The 25,427-nt window shown below is 37.8% G+C and overlaps 1 protein-coding gene across 1 annotated transcript in view; it reads left to right on the forward strand.

The window, feature by feature from the left end:
• Positions 1–25,427, forward strand: part of Herc4 (HECT and RLD domain containing E3 ubiquitin ligase 4) — a 768,218-nt gene that overhangs the window by 308,153 nt on the left and 434,638 nt on the right. The window contains exon 10 of the mRNA XM_090378812.1: positions 14,327–14,454. Within this exon, the coding sequence (XP_090234938.1) occupies positions 14,327–14,454 (128 nt within the window). The remainder of the gene's footprint in view (positions 1–14,326; positions 14,455–25,427) is intronic.

Raw genomic sequence — 25,427 nt, forward strand, 5'->3', positions numbered from 1 at the left:
TTGTTTACTGTTTGGTCCTTGAGGTTGTCACAGACATTCTCTCAGATATGCCAGACAAGCTGTTCTTGCTACCTGTGAGTCTAAAACGCTGATGGAACTGATATTTGGGTGACACTTAAGCCAAGTGGACCCAATTTCGGTGAAGTCCGGACGGTCTATGACAGCCAAATCCTCTGCTTGCACCTTCACGATGGTGGGACTGTTAGTAATCCTGGGTATAACCTCCATGCACAAGTACATGGTGGGTGACCACCCAGGTGTGAACCAACGTAAGCAGGGGTCGAGGTGTGGCGCCCACACCACATGGAGGAATGCCGCCCCTCTATGTTACCAGGCAGTACTAGGTGGTAGATGACTCTAATCAACCGGTGAAATACCACCACTTTGCTTATTGGAGGCTTGAAGTGGTGGAACCCATGTTTAGTCTCTAGAGCTAAGTTCCGGCCAACCCTTCCCTATCTTTTCCATCATGCAGTATGATTGATGATTTTTGAGGTTATGATGAATGTCGTGGCAAGATCCAATATTCCTTACATTTCGAGGGTACAGCTCTAAAACGGTGTTCGCAGGCCGGCCGCTAGTTAGTACACCGGACCGAACCTATTGGTAACTCTCTAGGAGGCTTCCGGATCAGCTAGTGTATAATCTTGCTACCTCTACTCTGCCAGATAGTGACTGGAGGGAGTCCGAGTAGTGTGTATGCGGGGAGAATTGTCGAGGCCACGTTATGTCAAGGATCTGGGTATATTCTTACCACATGTACGCCATATCCAAAAATTTCATTACTTCATGCAGCATGTCCCACCTACTTTTTCTTACTATTGAATACATCATGAATTGTCAAAATAATAGAGCAAGCTTATCTGCGAAAAGATCTAAACCTCCCAAGGACTTCCTAATTCATTTCACAAATATATGTGGTCTCAATTCCAATCTCAACGATGTCCATTTCCACTTGCAGTCTTCCAAACCCCATGTACTTTTCTAACTGAATCTCAGTTATCAGTTGATTCAACTACTGCTCATCTGAGATGTCCAAATTATTTGCTGTATGATTCCTTTCGCCTCAAAGGTGGTACTTGTGCATATGTCCGTTTTGATATTCCCTGTCAGAGACATGGCAATTTGGAATCTCCTCTCTTTGATCTTCTCTGGCTTAAAATCTCTCTACCTCATTGTGTCAAATTCATCTGTTGTCTCTACCGTTCTCCCAACTCCACTAATCACTTGGAGCTCTTTGACTTCCTCTCTTTGCAACTTGACTTTCTCCAGTCCAACTTTCCTAACAGTGAGGTAATTTTCCTTGGTGATTTTAACGTTCACAACTCCAGCTGGCTTCCGTTTTCTAGTTACACCGACCCAGCAGGTCGAGATGCTGAGGCTTTTGCAATTACTAATGACCTAGCACAGATTGTTCATGTACCTACAAGAATACCGGCCAATCCTAATCATACAGCCAATACGCTTGATCTTTTTCTCACAAACAACCCTTCTAAGTACAAGGTCGAAGTGGGAGGTCCTTTAGGCACTTCAGATCACAACTTGGTGATTGTCTCTTCTCCAATGGAACCTTTTTCTCATGGCTATTCCCAACCTTGTATTGTTTGGCATTAGAAGAATGCAAAATGGAATGACCTGCGAGACGTCTTTTCTTCTTTTCCTTGGTAGGATTACTGTTTTAAAACTTCTGATGTCAACGTTTGCTCAGATCGTGTCAGTGAAATTATTCTTGCAGGAATGGAATCCCTTATCCCACACTCCACTTTAAAATCTCGTCCTTTATCTAAACCGTGGTTTTTCAATAAATGTGCTAAGGTTGTCCAAGAGAAGAATGTTGCATATCGTAATTGGCTTGTTTCCAATTCTTCAGTTTCATTTTCTGCCTACACCAAAGCTCGCAACAGTTGTAAAGCAGTTATCAGTCCAAACTAGAGTTTGAACAGGCTAAGAGTAGAAAACTTGCTTCTTGCCCTAATGGTAGCCGAGCATTTTGGTCTCTTGCCAAAGCTATTGGCCACAACTTTTGCCCATCTCTGCTCCCACCTCTGTCCAAACCAGATGGTTCTGTTGTCACTTCAGCCAAGGATAAAGCTGACCTGCTAGCATTCCATTTTTCTTCCAGCTCATGCATTAATGATCTTGGTAAAACACCTCCCACCAATCCTAACACGCTCCATTCAATGCGTTCTGTGGTCTTCCGTCAAAAGGATATCAGAAGGATTTTGATGAATCTTGATGCTAAGAAAGCTCCAGGTCCTGATGGTATTTCTCCACTTGTTCTCAAAACCTGTGCTCCTGAACTTACTCCTATTCTTTACCGCCTTTTTTCACTTTCTTATTCCAAAGGTGTTTTTCCTTCTGCTTGGAAATTTGCTCATATCCAGCCAGTTCCTAAAAAGGGTGACAAATCCCTCCCATCCAATTATCGTCCCATTGCAATTACTTCTACTCTTTCTAAAGTAATGGAGAAATCAATTAACCGGCAACTCTTAAACTACCTAGAAACCTTCCGTCTGATCAACGATCGCCAGTATGGATTCCGCCAGTGTCGATCCACTGGTGATATTCTGGCTTATGTTACCCATTTATGGACTAATTCAATGGAAAGGTTCGGTGAAACACAAGTAGTTGCTCTTGACATCTCAAAGGCTTTTGATCGTGTTTGGCATAAAGGTCTTCTAAACAAGCTTCCATCTTATGGTTTGCCAACTGTTTTTAGTAATTGGTTATCCAGTTTTCTCTCTGATCGCTCACTGAGGGTGATGGTAGATGGCTCTCTGTCTTCTAATTTCTTCACTAATGCCGGTGTCCCCCAAGGTTCAGTTCTTTCCCCCACTCTTTTCCTTTTGTATATCAATGACCTTCTTCCATTGACTGGAAATCCTATCCATAGTTTTGCCAAGGATAGCACATTGCATTCAACTTTCCATTTTGAGAAACCTTGTCCTGCTCAATCAGCTTCAAGTTCTCGAAAATCTGCTGCCAATTCCTTAAATGCCGATCTTCAGGTAATTCTCCAGTGGGGCAAAGACAACTTAGTTGATTTCAACTCTTCTAAAACTCAGTCTTGTCTTATATCTGGCAAAAAGGATTCTTCTGCTCCTATGCTTATCTTTAGTGACACTCCGATTTCTAGGCAAAATGATATATCTCTTTTGGGGATTACCCTGACTTCTAATCTCTCTTGGCACAAGCACATTACAAATATTGCTTCCTCTGCATCTAAAAAACTTGGTTTTCTCTTTCGCTCTCGGCGTTACTTTTCTTCCAAACAGCTGCTCACTCTGTATAAATCGCAAATCCTCCCTGCCATGGAATATTGTTCCCACATCTGGGGTGGTGCCCCCAAAACCTCTCTCAGGCTTCTTGATTCCATTCAGAAGAGGGCAGTTAGGTTAATTAATGATTCATCGCTAACAGAGTCTCTCCACTTGCTTTCTCATAGACGTACTGTTTCTGCTGCATGCCTCTTCTACAGATATTTCCATGGGCACTGTTCTTCTGAATTGGCTTCTATGATTCCCGCTCTCTCTTTCAAAACAGTCCGAACACGTGCTGCCACCAGCCAACATCCATTTACTGTCCAGCTTCAAACCCACAGAACCAACTTTTCATCTTCCTCATTTATTCATTCAACTGCCGTTTTCTGGAACAACCTTCCTTCATACGTATTTCCTGAAAATTACAATCTACAGAAGTTCAAGTGCAATGTCAACAAATATCTTCTTTCGTCTTTTCAACCTCCAACCCAAGCACGGTACTAAGTACTATAGGTTCCAATACCTCTCGTGTTTGGGGCTCTCATAAAAAAAAAAAAAAAAACTGCTGCCTTTGAGGAAGCTTTCAGAAGATTAGACTGGTTGCAGAAAGGAGTCAATGTGAATGGAGAGTACCTAAACCATTTACAATTTGCAGTTGACATTGTGGTCATAAGCCACGATCCCAAAGAATTAGAGGAAAATCTTAATCAGTTATACAGAGTCGGTAAGGATTTTGGATTAAAGATGAATATGGCTAAAACAAAAGTAATAATGAACAAGTATGCCACAGAAAGGGATATAATGATTGAAGGAACAGTAATTGAAAAGGTGGAGTCATATACTTATCTGGGACAAGTCATTAGCTGTAATAATGATAAATGGCTGGAAGTCAAGAGAAGAATAAATTTTGGATGGATAGCTTTCAGGAAGTATAGTCACATACTGAGGTGCAATATTCCAGTTTGTCTGAAATGTAAAACAATGAACCAATGTATACTCCCCACCATGAGTTATGGAAGTGAAACTTGGGCACTCACCAAAAGGATGGAAGAGAAGCTGAGAACTACACAGCGAAGAATGGAATGAATTATATTGGGAATCAGACTGTTAGATAAGAAGAGAAACACATGGATTAGGCAACAAACTCAAGTAAAGGACATTCTTATCAAAACTAAAGAACTTAAATGGTCTTGGGCAGGGCACATAGCTTGAAGACATGATGACAGATGGACTAAGAAAATAACAGAATGGTATCTAAGAGGAAACCCTGGAAGACAACATCGCGATGGACAGATGAACTTCATTAGTTTGTGGGTAGTAAATGGATGGCTATTGCACAAAACAGAAGGAACTGGAAAGTTGCTGGAGAGGCCTTCATCCTGCAGTGGATTGAAAATAGCTGATGATGATAGTAAATTACTTATTGCAGAAACCCTTGAAATGAAACTCTGTAAAAAGTCGATTAACATTCATAGACCTTTTTTGATATCAGATGATTGGGCCTATGAATATATGCGTGTTGAGAACAGCTAAAGTTCTTTTAAATACAAACACACTGGTGTGATTTTAGTTTCATTCCATCCTGTCAACACGAGGCATCGAAAAGTACTTTTCTAACTTATGGAGGAAGAAATCTGTTCACGTATTTTATATTTTATATTAGTTTTTAATCTATTTGTAAATTGGACATAATGTTTTCCTATGCTGATAGATGCATCACAGTTAATAATTTTGTTGTTGAGTTGGGGCTACAACGATGATTCTGTATTATTGAATTGCTGTCATACAGTCTGTATGAAACATATTAAAATATTATTGTTTTATGTGATATACTAAGAGAGTTGGAAAAGAAGCCTTCCTATTAAGAGATCAAGGTAATCCCTGTGTTATTTATTAAATATTAGAGTAATAATAGAAATCTAAATAAAACCAATATTTTAACAGGAAATATTATGAGCTGTACTTCTAATACAGGGTGAGTCACAAAAAAGTAGCCCTGGCAATGAAACTACAATACGATGCATGCACAAGTGGGTAAATGTATAGTACATTACCTGCCATTAAAGAAGCCATTGGAAATGTCCCTTGGGCCGCAAGACAGTGCTGAGCCTGTGTCAGCATGTTTTGGAAAACTCTCTGCAACACTGTACCATTGATGCCCGCAATAGCACTACGAATGGTCTCCTGTAATTCCTGAAGAGTGTGCGGGTTCATCTCATAAACTTTCCCCTGAAGGTAGCCCCAAAAGTAAAAATCACATATGGACAGGTCTGGGGAATGTGGGGGCCATAAATCTTTGATGACAGTTTTTTCGTCTGGAAAGGCTTCATGAATGTGGGCCATTTCTCTGTGGGACATATGGCAAGTGGCCCCCTCTTGTTAAAATATGTACCACTCCCCCTCTTCAGGGGTTAATTGTGCATAAATGCTTTCAAATATTGCAAGCTACACGTCTTTGTTAACACTTGTCTCAAAGAAGATGGGCCCTATGGTCTGCTGTACTGATATGGCACCCCATACTCCGATTTTTTTGTCATGAAGCAGTTCTTCGTGGAGTTGGTGTGATTTTCAGTTGCCCAGTACATTGTGTTTTGAGATTTGATGTGTCCAAATAAATGAAACCAGGCTTCATCTGACATAAAATATTGAGCTCAATCGCGCGTCCCGTTAGCAATGCTGTTGAGGAGCCACCTACAATAATTTACACTTTTCACTTTATCTGTCTCTTTTAATTCTTGCATGTACGTTACACGAAATGGCTTGAAATTTAGAGAGTACAGTACACATGTTGTCTGACTTACACCAACTTGCTGGGCTAATTTTCCGGTACTCTTCCTGGGGCTTAATTTCATCCTCTCACGAATATCGACACTACAGTTGGCGTATGAATAGACGGAGCTCTGTTCTTTTATGCATTGAGGACATTTCCTGTTTCGTGCCACTTCTGTATACAGCGTTTTGCAGGTATCCCAGCAGTGGGGAACTGCTCTTCAAACATTCTTCTTGTTTCCTTAAGTGAACTCGTATGCACATATGCCTCAAATTTGCAAATCTTTCTGGAACTGAATAAGGCATGCTGCAATAAACCCTTAGAAAAACACACACACACACACACACACACACACACACACACACACACACACACACACACACACACACACACACACACACACAATTGTACACGAGACACAAACTGGATTACGTCCAGCAAAACACTCTTCCAACGAGATTGACCTTGAGGGATGATGCATGCTACTAATCTATGAGGGGAAGATTTGTTCTTCCAAGTGTGGAGCAGTGGGCTACTTTTTTGTTACTCGCCCTGTATAATCAGTATTGTTCAGATTACAATTTTCCACAATTTTTCTCACTCATTCAGCACAGTCATGATATTTTTTCTTTTGTTTTTACGATCCACATCCATTTATGTATTGTTCAAAATGCACACTTCATTTAAGCTTTGTTCTTCCTTAATACAGTCAACAAATTTCCATATGGTTAGATGATGAGCTGCAACTTGTTTTTCAAACCCTCTGTGCCATCCTTCAACAGAATTGTTGGTTTTGGGTAAACTCTGCAAAACTGTGTCATATAAGTTGTTCCTGATTTCCTGTGGACAATGACCATCACAGTTGTGGTCAGGGGATTGCCACCGTCTTCTGTTGGAATGCCCATCTTGTGTATCTTTGAAATAATTGACAACTTCTTGAACTTTTGGAGGAAAGATCACATTGTAACACAATAGCTCAAGCACATCCACTACTGTATGTGCTAATACAAAAGCTATCTTGGCCAACATTTGGAGATTTAATGCAGAGTTTACTTCAGTTTCGTATTATTGCTTTAATCCATGATTCTGAATTGCATGAAAAATGTGTTTTCATTGTGAAAAATGAAAGACAAAAAAAAAACAACCTCTGTGTTTGGAATTGGGAAATTCCTTTTTTGCATGCATTAATCATTGCCCTCTGAAGATCTGTTGTAATTTATAGTGATAAGTCTGGTAAAAGTGCATACACTAACAGCAGTGATGTGTTTTCTTTTCGATCGTGTATAATTGATGAAATAACAATGAAACAGTTTTAAAAGTTCCATCAGCATACCAGTGCCCACTTGGCCAGTAACACAATGTTATCTTTTGTGGAAAAAATTAATATTTGGCTCTCTACTAGTCTGGAATCAGAGTATAATCTGTTTTCCATTGTGCATTTTTGTATACTCTTCTGGAAACTGTTTGTTTCTATGACAAGTTGGAAGAGTCGGGCTAAAAACATGTTGGTGTCTTATGTTTCGTATTGTTCTTTTAATGCTGTCCACCCTTGGCAATTTAGGAGTTGCTGCTTGACTGCATCCACTAGATGTGCATCATATTATATAGTGTGGAGAATCATTCATACTTTTAGCACTTCTACAGATGGTATCCAAAATTTTTACAGCTTCAACTTCTGCTGTGTCACCAAAATGATTATTTTTTCCACGTAGTTACTCTTGCTGAGCACTTTGTTTTTTGATATTTTTCACACTTCCAATGTCTTTTGTCTTTGATCTGTTTATTCTTATAAAACAGATGACCAACGAAGACTTTCTCTTCCCTTTATCTGAAGTAATAAATTGAACAGACATTTTGATGTGAGGTGTAACTACTATATTTATAATTTCAGAGACTGACTTACAATTGAATTTACAAATATATAGATGGATGCAGCTCACTGGTATATAAAGGGTTTACAAATGAAAACCCTTTATATACCACTGAGCAGATAGTATGAGGTGACAAAAATTTGCCTAATATAATATCAGAAATAATAACAGTATTATACAATGAAACTTCTCTAAACTACCACTCATTAATTCTGTAGATTTGCGGCCAGTGTATTCCATCAGTTTCTTACCTGACTATTAATCTTATTTGTTGGCTATTCTATTTTATAGATTGCTACCGAATATTTAATTTTGCTTACTTGTGGGCAATATTCTACCACTTTTTGCGTGTAGTTTAATTTTATTAACTTGTTGAGTGTAATACAGTTTAAATTTATACACATTTACATACGTTTTATTTTTATATCTCTACTCTGCGGACAAGATCCACTTATTAGAATTGCCATTTAATAGAACCAGAAATTGATTTACAAACATGTTCACAATAATCAGCAGTTAAACCATATTTTTAATCGGGTGATGAATTTTCCAGATGGTGATTTGTGGACTATGAATTGAACACGCAATGAATTGTGGTGGTGGGTAATTGTGGGCGAAAAATTTTCCTGGAGCCTTATCAATGATATACAGGAATTTTCCTAGCAGCAATAAAGGGATAATTATCTCATTGTATAAGACAGGGGTCAGGCCACATCTTGAGCACCTGACTATTGCCTCATCAACACTAAAGGGATAATTATCCCATTGTATAAGGCAATGGTCAGGCCTCATCTTGAGTACTGCATACAGGTCTGGTGACCTCATTTTAGGAAAGATGTAGAGCTGCTGGAATGGGTGCAGAGAAGATGAACAAGATTGGTGAGGGGAACAAAGGGGTGCCCTTACCAAGAAAGGCTTCAGGAGACTAGGCATCTGTGCAGTAATCTGATTGAGATGTTTAAGGCTTTGAACAGATTGAGGAACTCAGATTATGTATACGAGAGAGTATAAATTCAAATTGAGGAAGGATGATTTCAGGATAGATGTGGAAACTAGTGGGTAGTTGATTGTTGGAACAAACTTCCATCTGTTGTTGTGGAATTGGATAGTTTGAATAAATTCAAGGAAGAACTAGACAAACTATTGGAGGGATGGACATGTAATGTGGGAAGGTTTGTTTTTTTCTGATGCTGTATAAGCTGGCATCATTTGCCATTACTAATGCTAATTAATGGTACTTGTTAAATTAATAAATTATATTTTTTATTTTAAGATTTTAATAAAATGAATTGAATGAAATAAATAATAAACTTATCAAAAAATTTAATTTTATTTTTGAATGATAAAACATTTTTCGGCTTATATGAATGGGTGGAGGTACGAGTGCCACAATTCTTTGATTGCTACAATTCTTTTAAAAATGGGAAACTTAAATGTTAGAGATGTATGGTCTGACAGAAAGGAAAGAGAGAAGATATAAGGTTATATGTTAGAGATATAAGGTCTGAGAGAGGGAGACCTGCATACCATAGCAAAAAAACTTATCATTTATATATATAAGATTGAGAATCTGACATTACCTGGTACAAGTGTTTGATCAATCACTTCACCAATTTCATTACCATTTTTTTCTAGTCTCAGAGCAGAGGGTCAAGATTAAATAAAGTCCCCAAATAGTATGATTAGTAATTTTACATTCATACTGAGCATAATCCAACTTGCAAAATTGTTATAGGCTTTGGTGTCAGATCCTGGAGGGAATTGTACATTTAATAGTAGGGACATGATAGATCCCAAATTTAGACAATTATAATAGCTTCAAATTTTTCAGAATCAGATTTTAAGACCTTTATTACATTCCAAAACATTTAAAAAAGAGTTGGTACTTCTCTCCCTTTTCTAATTTTCCTGGAATTGAGACAGTAGGAATAACTAGTATTGATGGAAGGACCACTTCTCAGTATTATCATTTAATCAAATTTCTGTAAGCGTTATAAAATCAAATTGATTTTGACAAAATAAATTTCCATAATTATTCAGTTTGTTATTTAAACTACTAATATTTTGTCAAAAAAAAAAAAAAAAAAAAAATGTATTCCTTTAGAACTGGAGAAAGCTATTTGTGTTACACAATTCCTGTACCACACACAGGCATTCTCACTACATTGGAATGCATTACAATCTCATTTACAGAGCATTTTGTCTTTACTGCAGAGGTCCATACAGGAATAGGTTGAACCATATCAAATTCATTACCATTGGAAATTCCAGAGTAGGACCAAACATGGGCGCCTCCGTAGCCAGGTAGGTGGGAAGGAGCAGCAGTGTGCAGCACACGCTTCTTGATTAGACCGGGGTTCGAGCCCGTCACCACCAAATACGGAGGATGCGGAAAGGTCAGGGACTGACCACCGCATATCCCGGAGCAATATGGCCTTAGTTGCTAATGCTCCTAAAAACCAAACAACAACAACAACAACAACAACCAAACATGATTTTTTTTTCCATTTTCATGATCTTCATCCAGCATGACATCCCTCTAAAAGGTGCTTTGATTTTGGTCCTTGCTTCAGTGTTGACAGACCAGAGATTCCAAAGCCTTCATCCAGAGTATAATTTCACACAACAACGCAAAACACACACACACACACACACACACACACACACACACACACACACACACACACACACACACACACACACACACACACACAAAAAAGCCCATTCATGTGTATGCTGTATGCACGAAAGATGTTTTATTAAAACATAAAACATCTTTTGTGCATTTTTTTTAGAAAATCAGAACCATTTTAAAATCGGACTGAAGTTATGAACAATGTAACGTTTTATGTTCACACCCACTACTTACTCTAGCAAATCACCGCTAGTGTTATTTAAGAAGTATCAGGCATAAGCATAAGCTCATGCCCGATACTTCCTAAATGCCGTAAATGTTCGTTCAACTTACATCATTCATTGGTTTTACTTCAGTCCGAAATAACAATGTAATGTTTTATGCTCATGCCCATTACTTACTTGACTGAATCAACATTAGTTGACTGCATTAGCATCATTTAGGAAGTGACACAATTTGTGTCATTTCTATTTCACATTTTCGCCAACGGGCCAAACACTGACTGTTGAACCGAATTTTCGGTCCAGCAGTCAGTGGGTTAAAAAAAAGCTTTTGAGAAGTGAAGAAGGATATTATGTGGGAGATTAGGAATTGGTTTAAGAAAAAGATTTGTATGATGTCTGGTATGGAGTAGAGGCATGGACATTGAGAATGAAAGATATTAGAAGAGTTGAAAGTTTTGAGATGTGGGTATGGAGAAGGATTGAAAAGATTAGATGAGTTAATAAAGCGAGAAGTGAGTTTTTGAGAAGGGCAGGTGACAAAAGATGTTTGACTGGAAATACTCAAAAAGGTGGAAGGGAAGCTGGATTGGACATGTTGTGAGGTGAGGAATTGATGAAGGAAGTGATGGGAAAAAAGATTGAAGAAACTCTGATAGATGAATTAAGAGGAGATGAAGAAGAGTACTGAGGTAAGAGAGAGATATAGAGAAATAGTTGAGTGTCTGTGCAGACTTACACTCAACATAACACCAATAATAATAATAATCAAACTCTATGCTGCAGCTGAGAATCAATTCCAATAGCTAATCCGGGATCACTGTAGTTTGGCCGAGACAAATGCAAGGCCAACAGATTGTATGAAGGATATCCAGTTGGACAACACTACCAGCTGAAGACAGGTGAAGAGATTAAAGCCATAACAGAGGGAGAGACATGCAAATATCTGGGGATGATGCAGGCCCATCAGATAGAACACAAGGAGATCAAGGCCCACCTGACTGAAAAATACCATCAGAGACTGTGAAGCTTGCTAAAATCAAAGATCATGGTCACAACCATAAACACATGTGCAGTCCCAGTACTAATGTATTCCTTCGGGATCATAAATTGGACCAACACTGAGCTTGAGGAGATTATGAAATTGACTAGGATAATGATGAGCAAGTGCCACAAACATCACCGAATTCGGTCATTGAGAGACTGACCACAGCCTGTAAAGAAAGTGGGAGGGGGATTGATTGACCTCGTTGAACAAGAGAAGGTGATTAAGAACCGTTACGATTACTTCCAGGAAAATACAGCACCAATCTACCAAGCCATAAGAAAGATAGACATGGCACACAACACTCAACAGAAGATAAAAAAACAGAAAGATGGGTGAAGAAGACACTCCATGGCAGACACTACGATGACCTCCATCAAGACTACATAGATAAGATGGCTTTCAACGTTTGGCTCACAAATGGGAGGCTCTTCCCCAAGCTTGAAGGATTTATGCTGGCTGTCCAAGACCACTTAATCAACACTTAAGAACTACATGAAATACATTGCTGAGGAATCTTGAGTATCAGATAACACATGTACATAATGCCACCTAGTCCCAGAAACAATCCAGCACATTACTGCAGTATGTAGAGTGATCACCCACGTACAACCAGGCAGCCAGTATAATACATCAGAAGCTAGCACAAAAATACCAGCTGATCAAAGAAAATTTATCTTATTACAAATATATGAGTATGTATTACAAGCCTCAGGCTGTATTAGAGACCTCTGCTCACATACTATACTGGGACCATGCCATAATAGCGGACAAGACAATCCTGCACAACAGACCAGACATAACCCTCATTGACAAGAAGGAAATGGCTACCTACCTAATCGACATAGCAGTGCCCAAGACTAGCAACCTCCAGAAAACATATGAGGAAAAGATCAGGAAGTACTTTAGATCTAAGACAAGAACTCAAAGATGTGTGGCATATGGAACAAGTAATGACCATCCTGATCATCGTGTCAACCATTGGCATGGTGCTAAAGAGCCTCCATAAGAACCTAGCAACAATAGGCCTCTCAGAGAACACTTATGATGTGGAACTCCAGAAAACTGCAATCCTGAACACTTGTAGAATAGCAAGAGAGTTTCTCGAGCAACAATAACAACAATAATAATAGTAACCTGGATACAGATCAACCACCCCATGCACTTGGTACCAGCACCTGTCACAAGGTGGAAAAAATATCCCATAAAGGAAAAAAAAAGAGTTGTTTTTTTATAGTAATAAATTAATAAATGGTAAATTTCATTTTATTGTTATATTTAGCTTATTTATCCTAATGTGTCGCATTTTGTTGGAATATTGTATGGTATGTCATGTATTTTTGAAATTTGGATAATTGTCAGGGACACCCATCTTATGCTTTATATATTTATATACACAGGCTGATGGTTTAATTCATGGAATGGCAGCATCACCATCGAACCTCTCAAGTTTTGCCAAACTGTCAGTAGATGGCAGAAGAATGTTTATCCAAGAATTTGCTGACACAGTTGGAAATTCTAACATGTCTGGAATTGCAAAGTGGCCCAAAGTTACTTGCTGTAAGTGTGAACTGTTCTGTGATTTGCATGATGGAAGATTTAAAGACAGCAGTGTTTCTTATATACTGTTGCATTCTATATGGTGTGACTGCTATGGAGGCTATGAGAAAAATGTCAGAGTTTTATAGAGGAAAGTTTTTAAAGAAACTACTATTTTCACATGGCACAGGCACATTAAAAAAGATCGAAAATAATTTGTAGCCATAATGATCACTCTCAAAAGATGTAAGGAGAAATGGCTTCTAGGAGGGGTTCTACCAGTGGGCTCATTGATGGCGCAAGTGAAAGGAGATTATTTCAAAAAAGGAGAGCACTAGCAGAATTCAGTGATGAAGATTTTAATATTAAGGTAGGTGTATTCCACGAATTAAATGATCAACCTGTGTGTTTATATATCTTAAGTAAATATATGTACAGTATATATAGATACAGGTATTTTAAAAGTATGCATAAAAAATTCTTGGATGTGTAGAGTCCAAAATAAGAAGAAAAACATTGTATAAACTGGCTGATTATGATTGGTCATTGGAGCTATTGCTTTTTTGAATTTTAAAAAATGGCTCTGGTATTTTGGATTTTAAAAAATAGCTATAGAATTTTGAATGATAAAAATAATAAACATAATAAGAATAAGCAGATAAACACTTCATCAGGTATATGTCTGTTTTTTATTATTTTTTTCATATTTTTTTTTTTTTTTTACCATTCAAAAAAAGTGACCTTTTTTAAGTTTATTTTATATTATAACAACTATATTTTTGTAACCATTTGGAATTGGACATATTTTTTCTTATTTTCACTCTAGGATGGGTCCCAAAGTTTTTGTACATAGTTGTGGAACACCCTGTATAATATATATATATATATATATTATACAAAGGTACACACACACACATATATATATATATGTGTGTGTGTGTACCTTTGTGTTTGTCAATTGTTGTTTCTTTTGATTTGATTATAGAGTGGTATCAGGCCTTTAGACTTTGGAATTTTGCCTGCAGAAAGTCAAATACTTACTTTGGATAACAAAATTATTGAAAGAGCTATAGATATTCCCTCCACAGAATGTGTACCACAAGACTTAATGAGGTAGTTATTTATTGACTATTATAATCTAAAAAAATATTTAATCTGTTTTGTTTAATTTTGAGATCTGTTCATCAGAGAAATGGTTTACAGGAGGATAAATCTTCACACTATGTAGAATGAAATTATGGACAAACAGTTTAAAAGCTGTTATATTGCTACCTTTATGAATCATTTGGTAATACATGATTACTGCTAAATGTGAATTCCTGATGCTAATTAAAAATTAGCATCAGAAATTCAGAGTGTGGAATGGTATGGGTTGCCCAGGCTTTTTGGTATTACAACCAAAAAAAAAATTGTTTCATCCCTGATGTAGGTTCCAATTCAACTAAAAAAGATTAGTTGGCTAAAAAACATTCCTAATTATGCTGAATGAAATCTATGGGTCGATAATCTATTGAGTGTAGAATGTCTGTATCGAGGATTGGTACCTGAATTCATGCTTTCCAACAATTGAATTTATCCTACGATCCTGTATTTCTAGCATTATTTATATCTGTGAAAATTTGACTTTCATTCATATTCGCTTTCGGAAATTTATACATAGTTACCAAAATTTGAAATCTTGCCATATATAGGCACCTTATAAATCTCAATTCTCTAGAGAGATCCTGCTAATTCCCGAAGCCCACTTTTCTGGCCATTTTTTCTGACCACATTGCACAATCATCATAGACCTATTAGCAAGTATTTGTTGTTCTGACCATGCAAGGCAAATTCAAAACAAGATGATAAGCATGATCTTCCCATTTGATTGAGATTGTCCTCTTTTTTTGGGCCTTGAAGAAGACAGTCTTCCATTGAGAGAACTAGCCTTTGGTTCTAGGTCACAGTCACACACAATCATGATTCATCACCAGTAATGAATGCAAGAAAGTGTTTCAGCAGCAGCACATTGATGTGGATTCTAATGTGCGAGAACTCTTTGCTCTTTGTGATAATCAATGAGGATGCAAGGCACAGACTGAGCTAGTGAAATCCCAGTTTCACTAGCAATTTTGTGGATAGTTAAATGTTAATCATTCCTGATCAGATCATGAATTTATATGACTGAAACATCAGTTTTTGAAGTTGATGGGTGAAGTGCAGGAATCATCTTTGATAGACAAGTGATCCTTTTAAACTTTGCGAACCACCGAAAAATCTTTGAATTGTATACAGTGTCTTCTCCAAAAGCTATTTTTAATTTTGTTTCTGTTATGTTTTTTAATAATTTGAAATAAAATTTGACACAAATTTGCTGCTCAGTAAAATTACTCATTTTAAAAAGCGATGGAACACTAAATGCCTATTTAGCACCCAGTATTAGGCTTACCACAGATAAATGGACCAAACACATTGCAGCAAGCCATAACTCATTGCAATGCTGCAGTTTAAAGTTATAAAGGCGATCCTCTTTCAGACACTTTCTGATCACATCTCATACTTAGATATGGAAGGTGCTATGAGGAAGAAGATGGATGATGCTTGTATAATTTTATTATTGTGGTGCCATGCCATTGTGGCACCTCTAGCCATGAAATTATGGATAGTGAAGAACTGTCATAGTGCAAATTTGGTCTGGCACTTTATACCACGAGTACATCAACCATCTTTACTGAGAGAGAAATCAATCAATCACTACTGCAAAATAGATATATTCTTAGAGGAATTCAAGACAAAACAGAAAAATATTTAATTTCACATATGTATCAAATTATTATAGTAAAACTTCAATACAGTGTAAACCCCCCCCCCTCCGCTTTACGATATTAATTCGTTCCAGAGACACTGTCGTAAAGTGAACCCAATAACACGCTGTTTTTTGATAATTCGTTCCAAGTCCTAGGAAGTTGAAATTTTCGCTTTATAACTAAGCTATTTATCTCTGTAAAAGGTGATTTTTATAATAGAAATTGTATTAGTTTTATATCGAATACTGAATCCCATATTTTATAGCATGCAACAACATGCACCTTTTATTTAAAAATAACTCTCCCTAAAATTGTGGTGCATCTTATACACTGGAATAAACAGTAGAGTATGATACAAATTATAAAAAAAAGAAAAAAGATAAAAAATGCTGATAGTGCCACACATTTTTACTTATTCCCCTCACCAAATGTTGTTTAAAATGATAATTATAAACATTAGAAAAACAAAAATCATAATTTTCATTTAACTTACATTGGAAAAGCTGTGTCAATGGTGGTGTGGCGATGGAGCTGGAAGAGAATCTTTTAATATCAAGATATCAGGACAACCTTCAGGATCTGGTGTTCTTTCTGATCACTGCCTCTTGCTATTTATGGTATAAAAACTGTCCAAAGTGGTTTGCTTTTGGCACTTTCTCTGAAGGTTCTTGAAATAACTTAACACCTGATCTTCAAATTTGCAGGTTATCAATTCATTGGTTTCAATATCTGGGTTTTTTCTTACTGTCCTCTTCACAATATCCCATGCAGCAAACATGTCATTAATTTCTTGAGTTGTTGCTACACGGTCATGTTCCTCATCTCCACTGTCATGGTCACCCATCTGCTTTAATTCCTGGAGCTCCTCTGTTGCCAACTCCCTTCCGTGGTTTGCAATTAACTCCTCCACATCTGCCGCATCAATCTCTAGAGCCAAAGACTCACCAAGAGTGATAATTTCCTGCTCTAGAACACCTTCAGCTTCAAGTCCTTCAAAATCATGGATGACTGAAGACCATAAGTTCTTCCAGGCTGCATTGAGGCACCGAGCTGAAGCTTCATTCCAAGAGCTGACAATCATTTGTACACAGTCTAAGATGTTAAAACTGGTCTTCCAGAATTCCTTTAAGGTCATGGCCCTGTCTCCTGTCTCCTGAAGTCTCTTCAAAGCACTTCACAAGCATTTTCTTTGTGTAAATTTTTCTAAAGTTGGAAATCACTTGCTGATCCATCGGCTGAAGCAGAGGGGTGGTATTGAGTGGGAGAAATTTGACAGTAACAAAGTTAAATTGCCCCTCCAAAGATCGGGCAAGTTGGGGATCATGACCTGGAGTGTTATCCAAAATTTAAAGGAAGTTTGTTTTTTTTTTTTTTTTTTTCTAAGTAACCTTTGACTGAAGGACAAAACACTTCAAATACCCATTCATTGAAGAGGTGTCTTGTCACCCAGGTCTTCTTGTTACACAGTCAGAAGTGTAACAAGAAGACCTAACCTGCTTTTGATGACCTTTTGCTGTTTAAACACTCTGGGAGTTTCTAAGTGGTAAACATTGGTTTAAGTTTAAAATCACCACAGACATTGGACCCCAACAGCAGAGTAAGCCTGTCCTTCTTAGGCTTACGACCAGGCAAAGAGGCCTCTTCTTTTGTGATGTATGTTCGCCTAGGCATTCTTTTCCAAAAGAGGCCTGTTTCGTCTGTGTTAAAGACTTGTTGAGGAAGGTAAACCCTCCTTCTCAACGAGCCTTGAAACTTCACCTTAAAGTTTTCAGCTGCTTCCTGATCAGCGCTGCAAGCCTCTCCATTCCTTATGACACTTTTAGTATCGGACTGTTTTCTAAAATGGTTGAACAACCTTTGCTGGCTTTAAAGTCCACGTATCACTAGCTGAAGGTGTTTTAGTCTTTAAGTCCTCAAAAATCTGCTGTGCACATTTGCAAATGTATTAGCATTAGCATTAGTAGAGGCATTTGATGCAAGAAAGCAAGCTTATGCAGCATCAGCCAAAAAAAAAAAAAAAAAAACCACTTCCACCCCTCTGTTCGTTCAAAATACCTGTCCAGCTGAGCCTTAAACTTATTTAGGCTATCAACCTCCACCACAAGGGATGGAAGTCTGTTCCACCAACCAACCACGCGCTGGCTAAAGGCAAATTTCCGCACGTCTATCCTACATCTGTCTTTCCTCAATTTGAATTTATGCCCTCTCAGGTGATTTTTCTGAGCTAGAGGAAGAATCCCATCAGCATTGAGCATGCTTAAACCATTCAAGGCTTTATACACCTCTATCAGATCACCTCGCTGGTGCCTAGTCTCCAGACACTGTAATTTGCAAAACTTAAGCCTTTCTTCGTAAGAGCACCCCTTTGTTCCATTCACTAATCTTGTTGCCCTTCTCTGTACTCGTTCCAGCAGCTCTACATCCTTCTTGAAATGAGGCCTCCAGACCTGTATACAGTACTCTAGGTGTGGCCTGACCATCGCCTTATACAATGGAATAATCACCTCCTTATCCCTGCTGGAAAAATTCCTGTATATCATTGACAATACTCCATGAGCTACTCTTGCAGCCCGTCTGCACTGTTCAGAGAACTTCATATCTGCCTGCACAACCACCCCCAAGTCCCTTTCATTCTCTACCACTGTCAGTGTTGTACCACAGAGTTGATACGTTGCTCTGGGGTTGCTGTTTCCCATGTGTAGTACTTTACATTTGTCAATGTTAAACTTCATTTGCCACCTCTCAGCCCATCTGCTCAACCTTTCCAGATCCTGTTGCAGCAGCATAGTGTCAGTAGTGTCCTTGACAACCCTGCCAACCTTTGTATCGTCTGCAAACTTGGACATTAAGCCCGATATACCATCATCAATATCATTTATAAATACAGAAAACAATAATGGACCCAACACTGAGCCCTGAGGGACTCCACTAATAACATCAGTCCACGATGAGCAGTGTCCATTGATTACCACTCTCTGTCTTCTCCCCCTCAACCACCCCTTTATCCATAGCAGCAATTTGCCTCCAATGTCACACTGCTCCAATTTGTGTAGCAGTCTTCCATGTGCAACAGTATCAAAAGCCTTTCTAAGATCCAAGTATATAATATCAAAGTTATTCCCTGCATTCAGTTCTTTTGTGACTGCATCATAGTATCCAATCAAGTTGGTCAGGCAAGACTTCCCCTTAACAAAACCATGCTGTGTCTGAGCTATAACTGAAGTCTTGTCTAAATGATCCTGCAGTGCTTCTTTAACCAGTGCCTCCATTAATTTTCCTGGAACAGAAGTTAAGCTCACAGGTCTATAATTACTTGTGTCAGCCTTTGATCCTCCTTTGTGAATTGGGGTCACATTTGCACATTTCCAGTCTATGGGTACCTCCCCTGAGTCCAAGGAAGCTCTCATAATTATGGCTAAGGGTTTGCTTACTTCCTTTGCTGCCTCCTTTAATATAACTGGATAGATCCCATCCACCCCGGGTGCCTTTCTTGTGTTTATCTTCAACAGTTTCTCCTCCACTTTACTCCCAGTTATTTCAAGATTCTGTAGCTTACTGCTAGAGTTGAATACACCTCTGGCATTCCCCTCGCTGAATAACTCCTCATGTGTGAATGTCGATGCAAAATATTCATTTAGTTTGTTAGCTACCTGAGCAGGATCATCAACAGTTGACCCATCAATATCAAGTGGACCAATCTGATTCATCCCCTTCCTTCTAGAGTTTACATAAGTAAAGAACTCTTTGCTGTTTTTCTTTGCATCCCTTGCCAAGGATTTCTCGTAATCTGCCTTCGCCTGCCTAACCTCCTTTGTAACTTGGTTGCATATCAACTTGTATCTATCATAGGCTTCTGTGTCATGTGTTAATTTGTATGTATCCCATGCATTTTTCTTCTCTGCCATATGCCTCATTAGTTCATCTGACATCCATTTTGGCCTAAACCTTGAACAATATTTCTTAGTTGGTATGTAAAGCCTAGTAGCTTCCAAGATAAGTTCTTTGAATGCTTCCCATTTTGAATTTGCTGTTGGTAACATCATCAGTTGGTCCCACTGTATAGAATTTAAATACTGTCTCAGTCCATCGTAGTCGCCTTTACGGAAGCAATAACCCTTCCCTTTACCCCTAATGGTAGTTACCTCTTTGAGTAAATCCCACTTCAGCACACTGTGATCACTGCCACCTAGTGGTTCATTTATCTGCAGATTCTTAATGCATGAAGAATCACTGCTGATAATCAAATCAAGAGTATTACTCCCTCTAGTTGCCTCCCGAACATGCTGATGTAGAAAACAATCATCCAATAAATCCACAAAAGCTCTGCTAGTGTGTGAGTAACCAGCCCCCAAAATCCAGTCAATATCTGGGAAATTAAAATCTCCCATTATAAGACACTCTGATTTACTGGCCCACTCTATTTCCCTGTACAGTTCCTTATTATACTCATCAGAGTCATTAGGCCTATAGCACACTCCTACTCTCAATTTTGATCTCCCAATGTTTATGTCACACCAAACTGACTCAACACTGCACTGTCCAGCGATGTTGACTGGCTTCACTTCCTTGGTTTTTATGTGTTTCTTAACTAATAGCATAACCCCTCCTCCCTTCCTATCCTGTCTATTCTTTCTGTAGACGTTGTTCTCCGCAAATCCCAGTTCTGCATCCCTTATATCTGTGTGACACCACGTCTCTGATATCCCAACAATATCTGCCTTCGATGTTTTGAGCAATACCTCAAATTCATCAAATTTATTTACTAAACTCCTAGCATTGGTGTACACGCAAGTATACCTGCACCTGTTTCTATTCTTAGCTACCCTAATACAACCCATGTGTTTACTTGTGCCGCAATGGCTCCCAGCAGTCTCTGAAATACCATGCATCTTGTTTTTCAGGCTTCTGCTCATTCTAATAGAAGCAGTGCAAGAATCTCTTTCACCTCTGCCAGTGGCTACTGTCAATCTATTGGTCTTTGGCTCCCCCCAAGCTAGCAGTTTTCCGACCCACCTAACACTGCCTCGATAGCATCAGCAAATATTCTTGCACCCTTTCTATTTAAGTGTATCACATCCCTGTAGAAGCAATCTCTCCTGTTAACAAGTACAGTCCAGGCTGAAAAAAATTCTACCCCAGGAATTCTACCCCAGGAATATTGTCCAGGAACTGTATCACCCTTAATTGTTTTTCTTTTATTCACAGCAACAAATGCCTTTACATTTCTATAATCAGTTCTCTAACTTTTTTGGACTGTTAGATTCATCACTCACTTTAACTTATTTAAGATTTTCTTTTTGTTTCACTGTGGTAGAAATGGTTGACTGTGAGAAACCATATTCGTGTACTAATGAACTAATTTTAGCACCACCATCATGTTTTTTCACTATTTCTTGTTTAATTTTAATTGAAATTTTCTTACTGCACTCCTTAGGGACCACATTACGCAATGTTGTATGTTCAAGAATTCAATACAGTAAATTTATGGAAAATAAGCACAAAAAAAATCACTTGAACTAAAGGATACAAAAACAAAACATGTGCCCAACACGTTTACAAATGCTGCTATTGGCTGAGACAAAGGACCACGTGGTCCGGTCGGAGACAATCGTAAGCTATTGTAGAGTAAAATAAGTAGGTGCCAGTGATCACTGGTTAGTAGAATCAGCTGCTCAAATCATTAAAATTGCCTACACTTCCACTGTTTATTGCTGTGCTTTGTTATAAGAATGAATTTTTTTTTTTTAATGCATTTGTGATATTTTTTAAAGCAGATTTCTGGAGGTCACGACCATAAAACAATAAAAACAATTTGCACTTTCCGGTTTATTGGGCGTTTCTGTTAGCGTAATCTATTATAAACGTAAACTCAGTCTTGTTGCATTTGCAATAATACCGATAACTGGAATTCTGTGGGTTTTTATCTTATGGTGAAATGTGTTTCCCCTTCACTGAAATCATATAAAAAACAAAAATAAATTTTCAGAATCTTCTCTTCATTCCAATTTTTTAAGCTTCGTTTAATAGAATTAATTAATTAAAATTCAATTCGCAAAAATGATGACAATATCCCACACTTACTACATATCGTATAGTGAAAGGCATTTTATTGTGGAGAGTCCATCGTAAAGTGATTTGATCGAATAGTGAACCCATCGTAAAGTGGAAGTCCACTGTATAATGCAGATGTCAGGCAAAAACTTTAATACCTGCATTATAATTGAAGTGCATTATAGTTGAAAAAATGTTACCATTTTTTTCCAGGATTTTTTAAACGAAAATGTACCTTAGTTCGTAAATAATTACTATATTTACTAAATAAAGTACTAAAGTATTTACTGAGTAAAGTGTATACTAATGTTTTATGAGGATGCAGTAGACAAAGTATTAAAGGATATATCATTCTCTTTACATTCTATTAATATACATTGCTGTTATGGACTTAGATTTTATGTATCTGTTCTGAAATAGTCATGTAATCATGTTCTGGCATGTCATTCCAGAACTGATGACTGTTTTTAGTACATAATTCTTAATGGTGGTTAGGGGCAATAAATGAAGATGTTCACTATCACTCTGATGTTCTAACTATGCCATGACCTCATTAATGTTTGCAAGCACTTTGTTAATTTCTGGTGCTTTTACACAAGTCATCCACCTTATCTTCTGGGTCACTCCCTATGTCACTGGCCTTCTCTTTGTCGATTGTCTTATTACTGTTCACAGAGGCTGTGATTTCTTCCTCACTCAGGTAATGTGCATCTGTAGCTTCTTCATCTACTTCAATCCAAGCAGCCAGGTCATTTGCTCCAAGGCTGCCACCAAGTCTGTTACAAACAGCCTTTACTTCTTGTGTGGAAAATGCTGTTAATTCAAGGTTATTATTAGTGATCTCGTCTTTTCCAGTAAGTAAGCTCAACAGCAGTTTTCAGTTGCTGTTGAGCTTACTTTCCCCCATGCTAATCCAATATTCCACACAATATCTTTCACTGTTAATATTTTCAAAAATTCTAGACCTTTCATTTCAGAGTTCACAACACCCGCAAGTAGCTCACCATGATAGTAGGCTTTGAAGGCTTGAATAATACCCTGATCCATAAGCTGAATTAGTGTGGTTGTATTCCTTTGGAGAAATGCGACTCTGATATTGTCAATTTTCAATTTCAGGACATTAGCCAAAAGGTGAGCTGGGCAGTGATCCAGCAGTAATAGAGCCTTTTCTTCAAGGTTTTTTGGAAAGCAAATGGCATCTCATCTGTGGTACAAACTTTCAAACCTTGGTTGGTGCAAACCAATGGTATAAACTTTCAAACCTTGGATGACGAGTGATATTTTTACAGCAAAAATATCACTCATCATTGGAACTAATTTTATAAATCACAGGTAGCGATTTCATGTTGACATGCATAAAACATTGGAAACTTCCGACTTTTGCCAATGCATGATGGTTTAGTTTTTGATTTCCAGTCTTGTTAGCACATGGTAATTCTCTCTTTGTTAGTTTTCATGCCTGCTTTGTTGGGTGCCCTTTTAATATCTAGTGATTTGCCGGAGAAGAGGTTTATAATACAGCACTGTTTTGTCACAGTTGTACAACTGTTTATCTGTGAATTCACCACCTTGAATCACGCTCTGCAGAAATTCAGGAAATGGTGCTGTAATGTCGCTAAATGCACATTTACCTATAAGATTAACCTGGTATTCCCAGGTTACGAGCTTTTCATCTTCAAAGCCACCATTCAGAAGCTTTAAATGCGTCATCATCTCCACCAAGTAGCTTGTGAAATTTAAGTGCCTGTGCTTTCAAAATTATTCCATTTATTGGTAATCCTTCACTACACTTCTGTGGAAACCATTTGTATAAGCCTTAGTCCACATTACTGTTTTCACAAAGTCTAGGTTTCTTTCTTTCTTTGGAGGCCTACTTCATCTTCTACGCAGTCTACAAATTAATGCAATTTTTCTTCATCTTTCATCCAGCTGCAGATCATTCCTTCTGAAATTCCACACTCGCGAAATATACTGCATTTTGATAATCTTTTGATAATCTTTAATGTTTTTTCAACTGTATAATTTTTTCTTTTGGTGGCCATTACTTTAGTCCTACTGATTTACTAATTTTGCCATGTGTTTATTTCTGATTCCCCAGAATTTACTGTGTTCTGAGAAAACTAAATCAAACTAAACTCCAGCCTATCGTAGTGCCAAAGCAAAGTCATGTGATTTCCCCATAAATCGCTTGTCAGTTCATGTATATTTTTTGTCTAGTTTAACCCTTAACAGTTTTTTTTATCCTGAGAGTAACTTCCAGTCAAAGAAAGGATGTCAGTTGCTGTTGTTTACAAAAATTTACTTTGTGACTAATGAAATGTAATTGATGAAGAGTAATCATATATTCCTCCAGAAGTAGTTGTTTCTAATTAGCGTTCCACTGATAAACTCTTATTGCATCTTTAGCAATAAGAGTATATCAGTGGAAAGGGGAGAAACTTGGGTGTCTACAGTAATTAGTTTCTGACATGTTCTGTTGTTTACAAAAATTACTCTGCAACTGAATACTGAATATATCAAAGCAAATGTTCAGCTAATTTTTAGCTAATTGCCTTCGTGGAAATATTGTATGAGTATATACAGTATTCACTTTTCCACTTTCCAGTATGAAATTGCTAATTCTTTGAACACACAACTTTTTTTCCTAATTCATTTTGAGGGACCTGATCATATCTGCATTATATCCAAGAAAGTGGTATGCGAGGCGCATTATATCAAAGTTGCACTGTATTTATATTTGCTTGTTGTTGTTTGTTTGGTTTTTAGGAGCATTAGCAACTAAGGCCATACTGCTCCGGGATATGCGGTGGTCATTCCCTGACCTTTCCGCATCCTCCGTATTTGGTGGTGACGGGCTCGAACCCCGGTCTAATTAAGAAGCGTGTGCTATGCACTGCTGCTCCTTCTCAGCTGGCTACGGAGGCGCCTTTATATTTGCTTATTAAAGTGTGAAGGAAAGTTTGAAAAGTTTGTAGCCTGAGTATGAAAAGTTAATTGTACGATGTAAAAAATTTCTGTATTTAACCTCCTTTGTGACTTGATTACAGACTACCTTATATCTACCATAGGCTTCTGTGTCGCCTAATAATTTATATGCATCCCATGCATTTTTCTTCTTTGCCACGAGTCTCATTAGTTTATCTGACATCCATTTAGGCCTAAATCTTGAACAGTATTTCTTAATCGGTATGAAAAGCCCAGTAGCTTCCACGATTAATTCCTTGAATGTTTCCCATTTAGAATTTGCTG

This window comes from Mastigoproctus giganteus, chromosome 8, assembly GCF_048544385.1.
Source record: "Mastigoproctus giganteus isolate SK-2022 chromosome 8, ASM4854438v1, whole genome shotgun sequence".
Taxonomy (NCBI): domain Eukaryota; kingdom Metazoa; phylum Arthropoda; class Arachnida; order Uropygi; family Thelyphonidae; genus Mastigoproctus; species Mastigoproctus giganteus.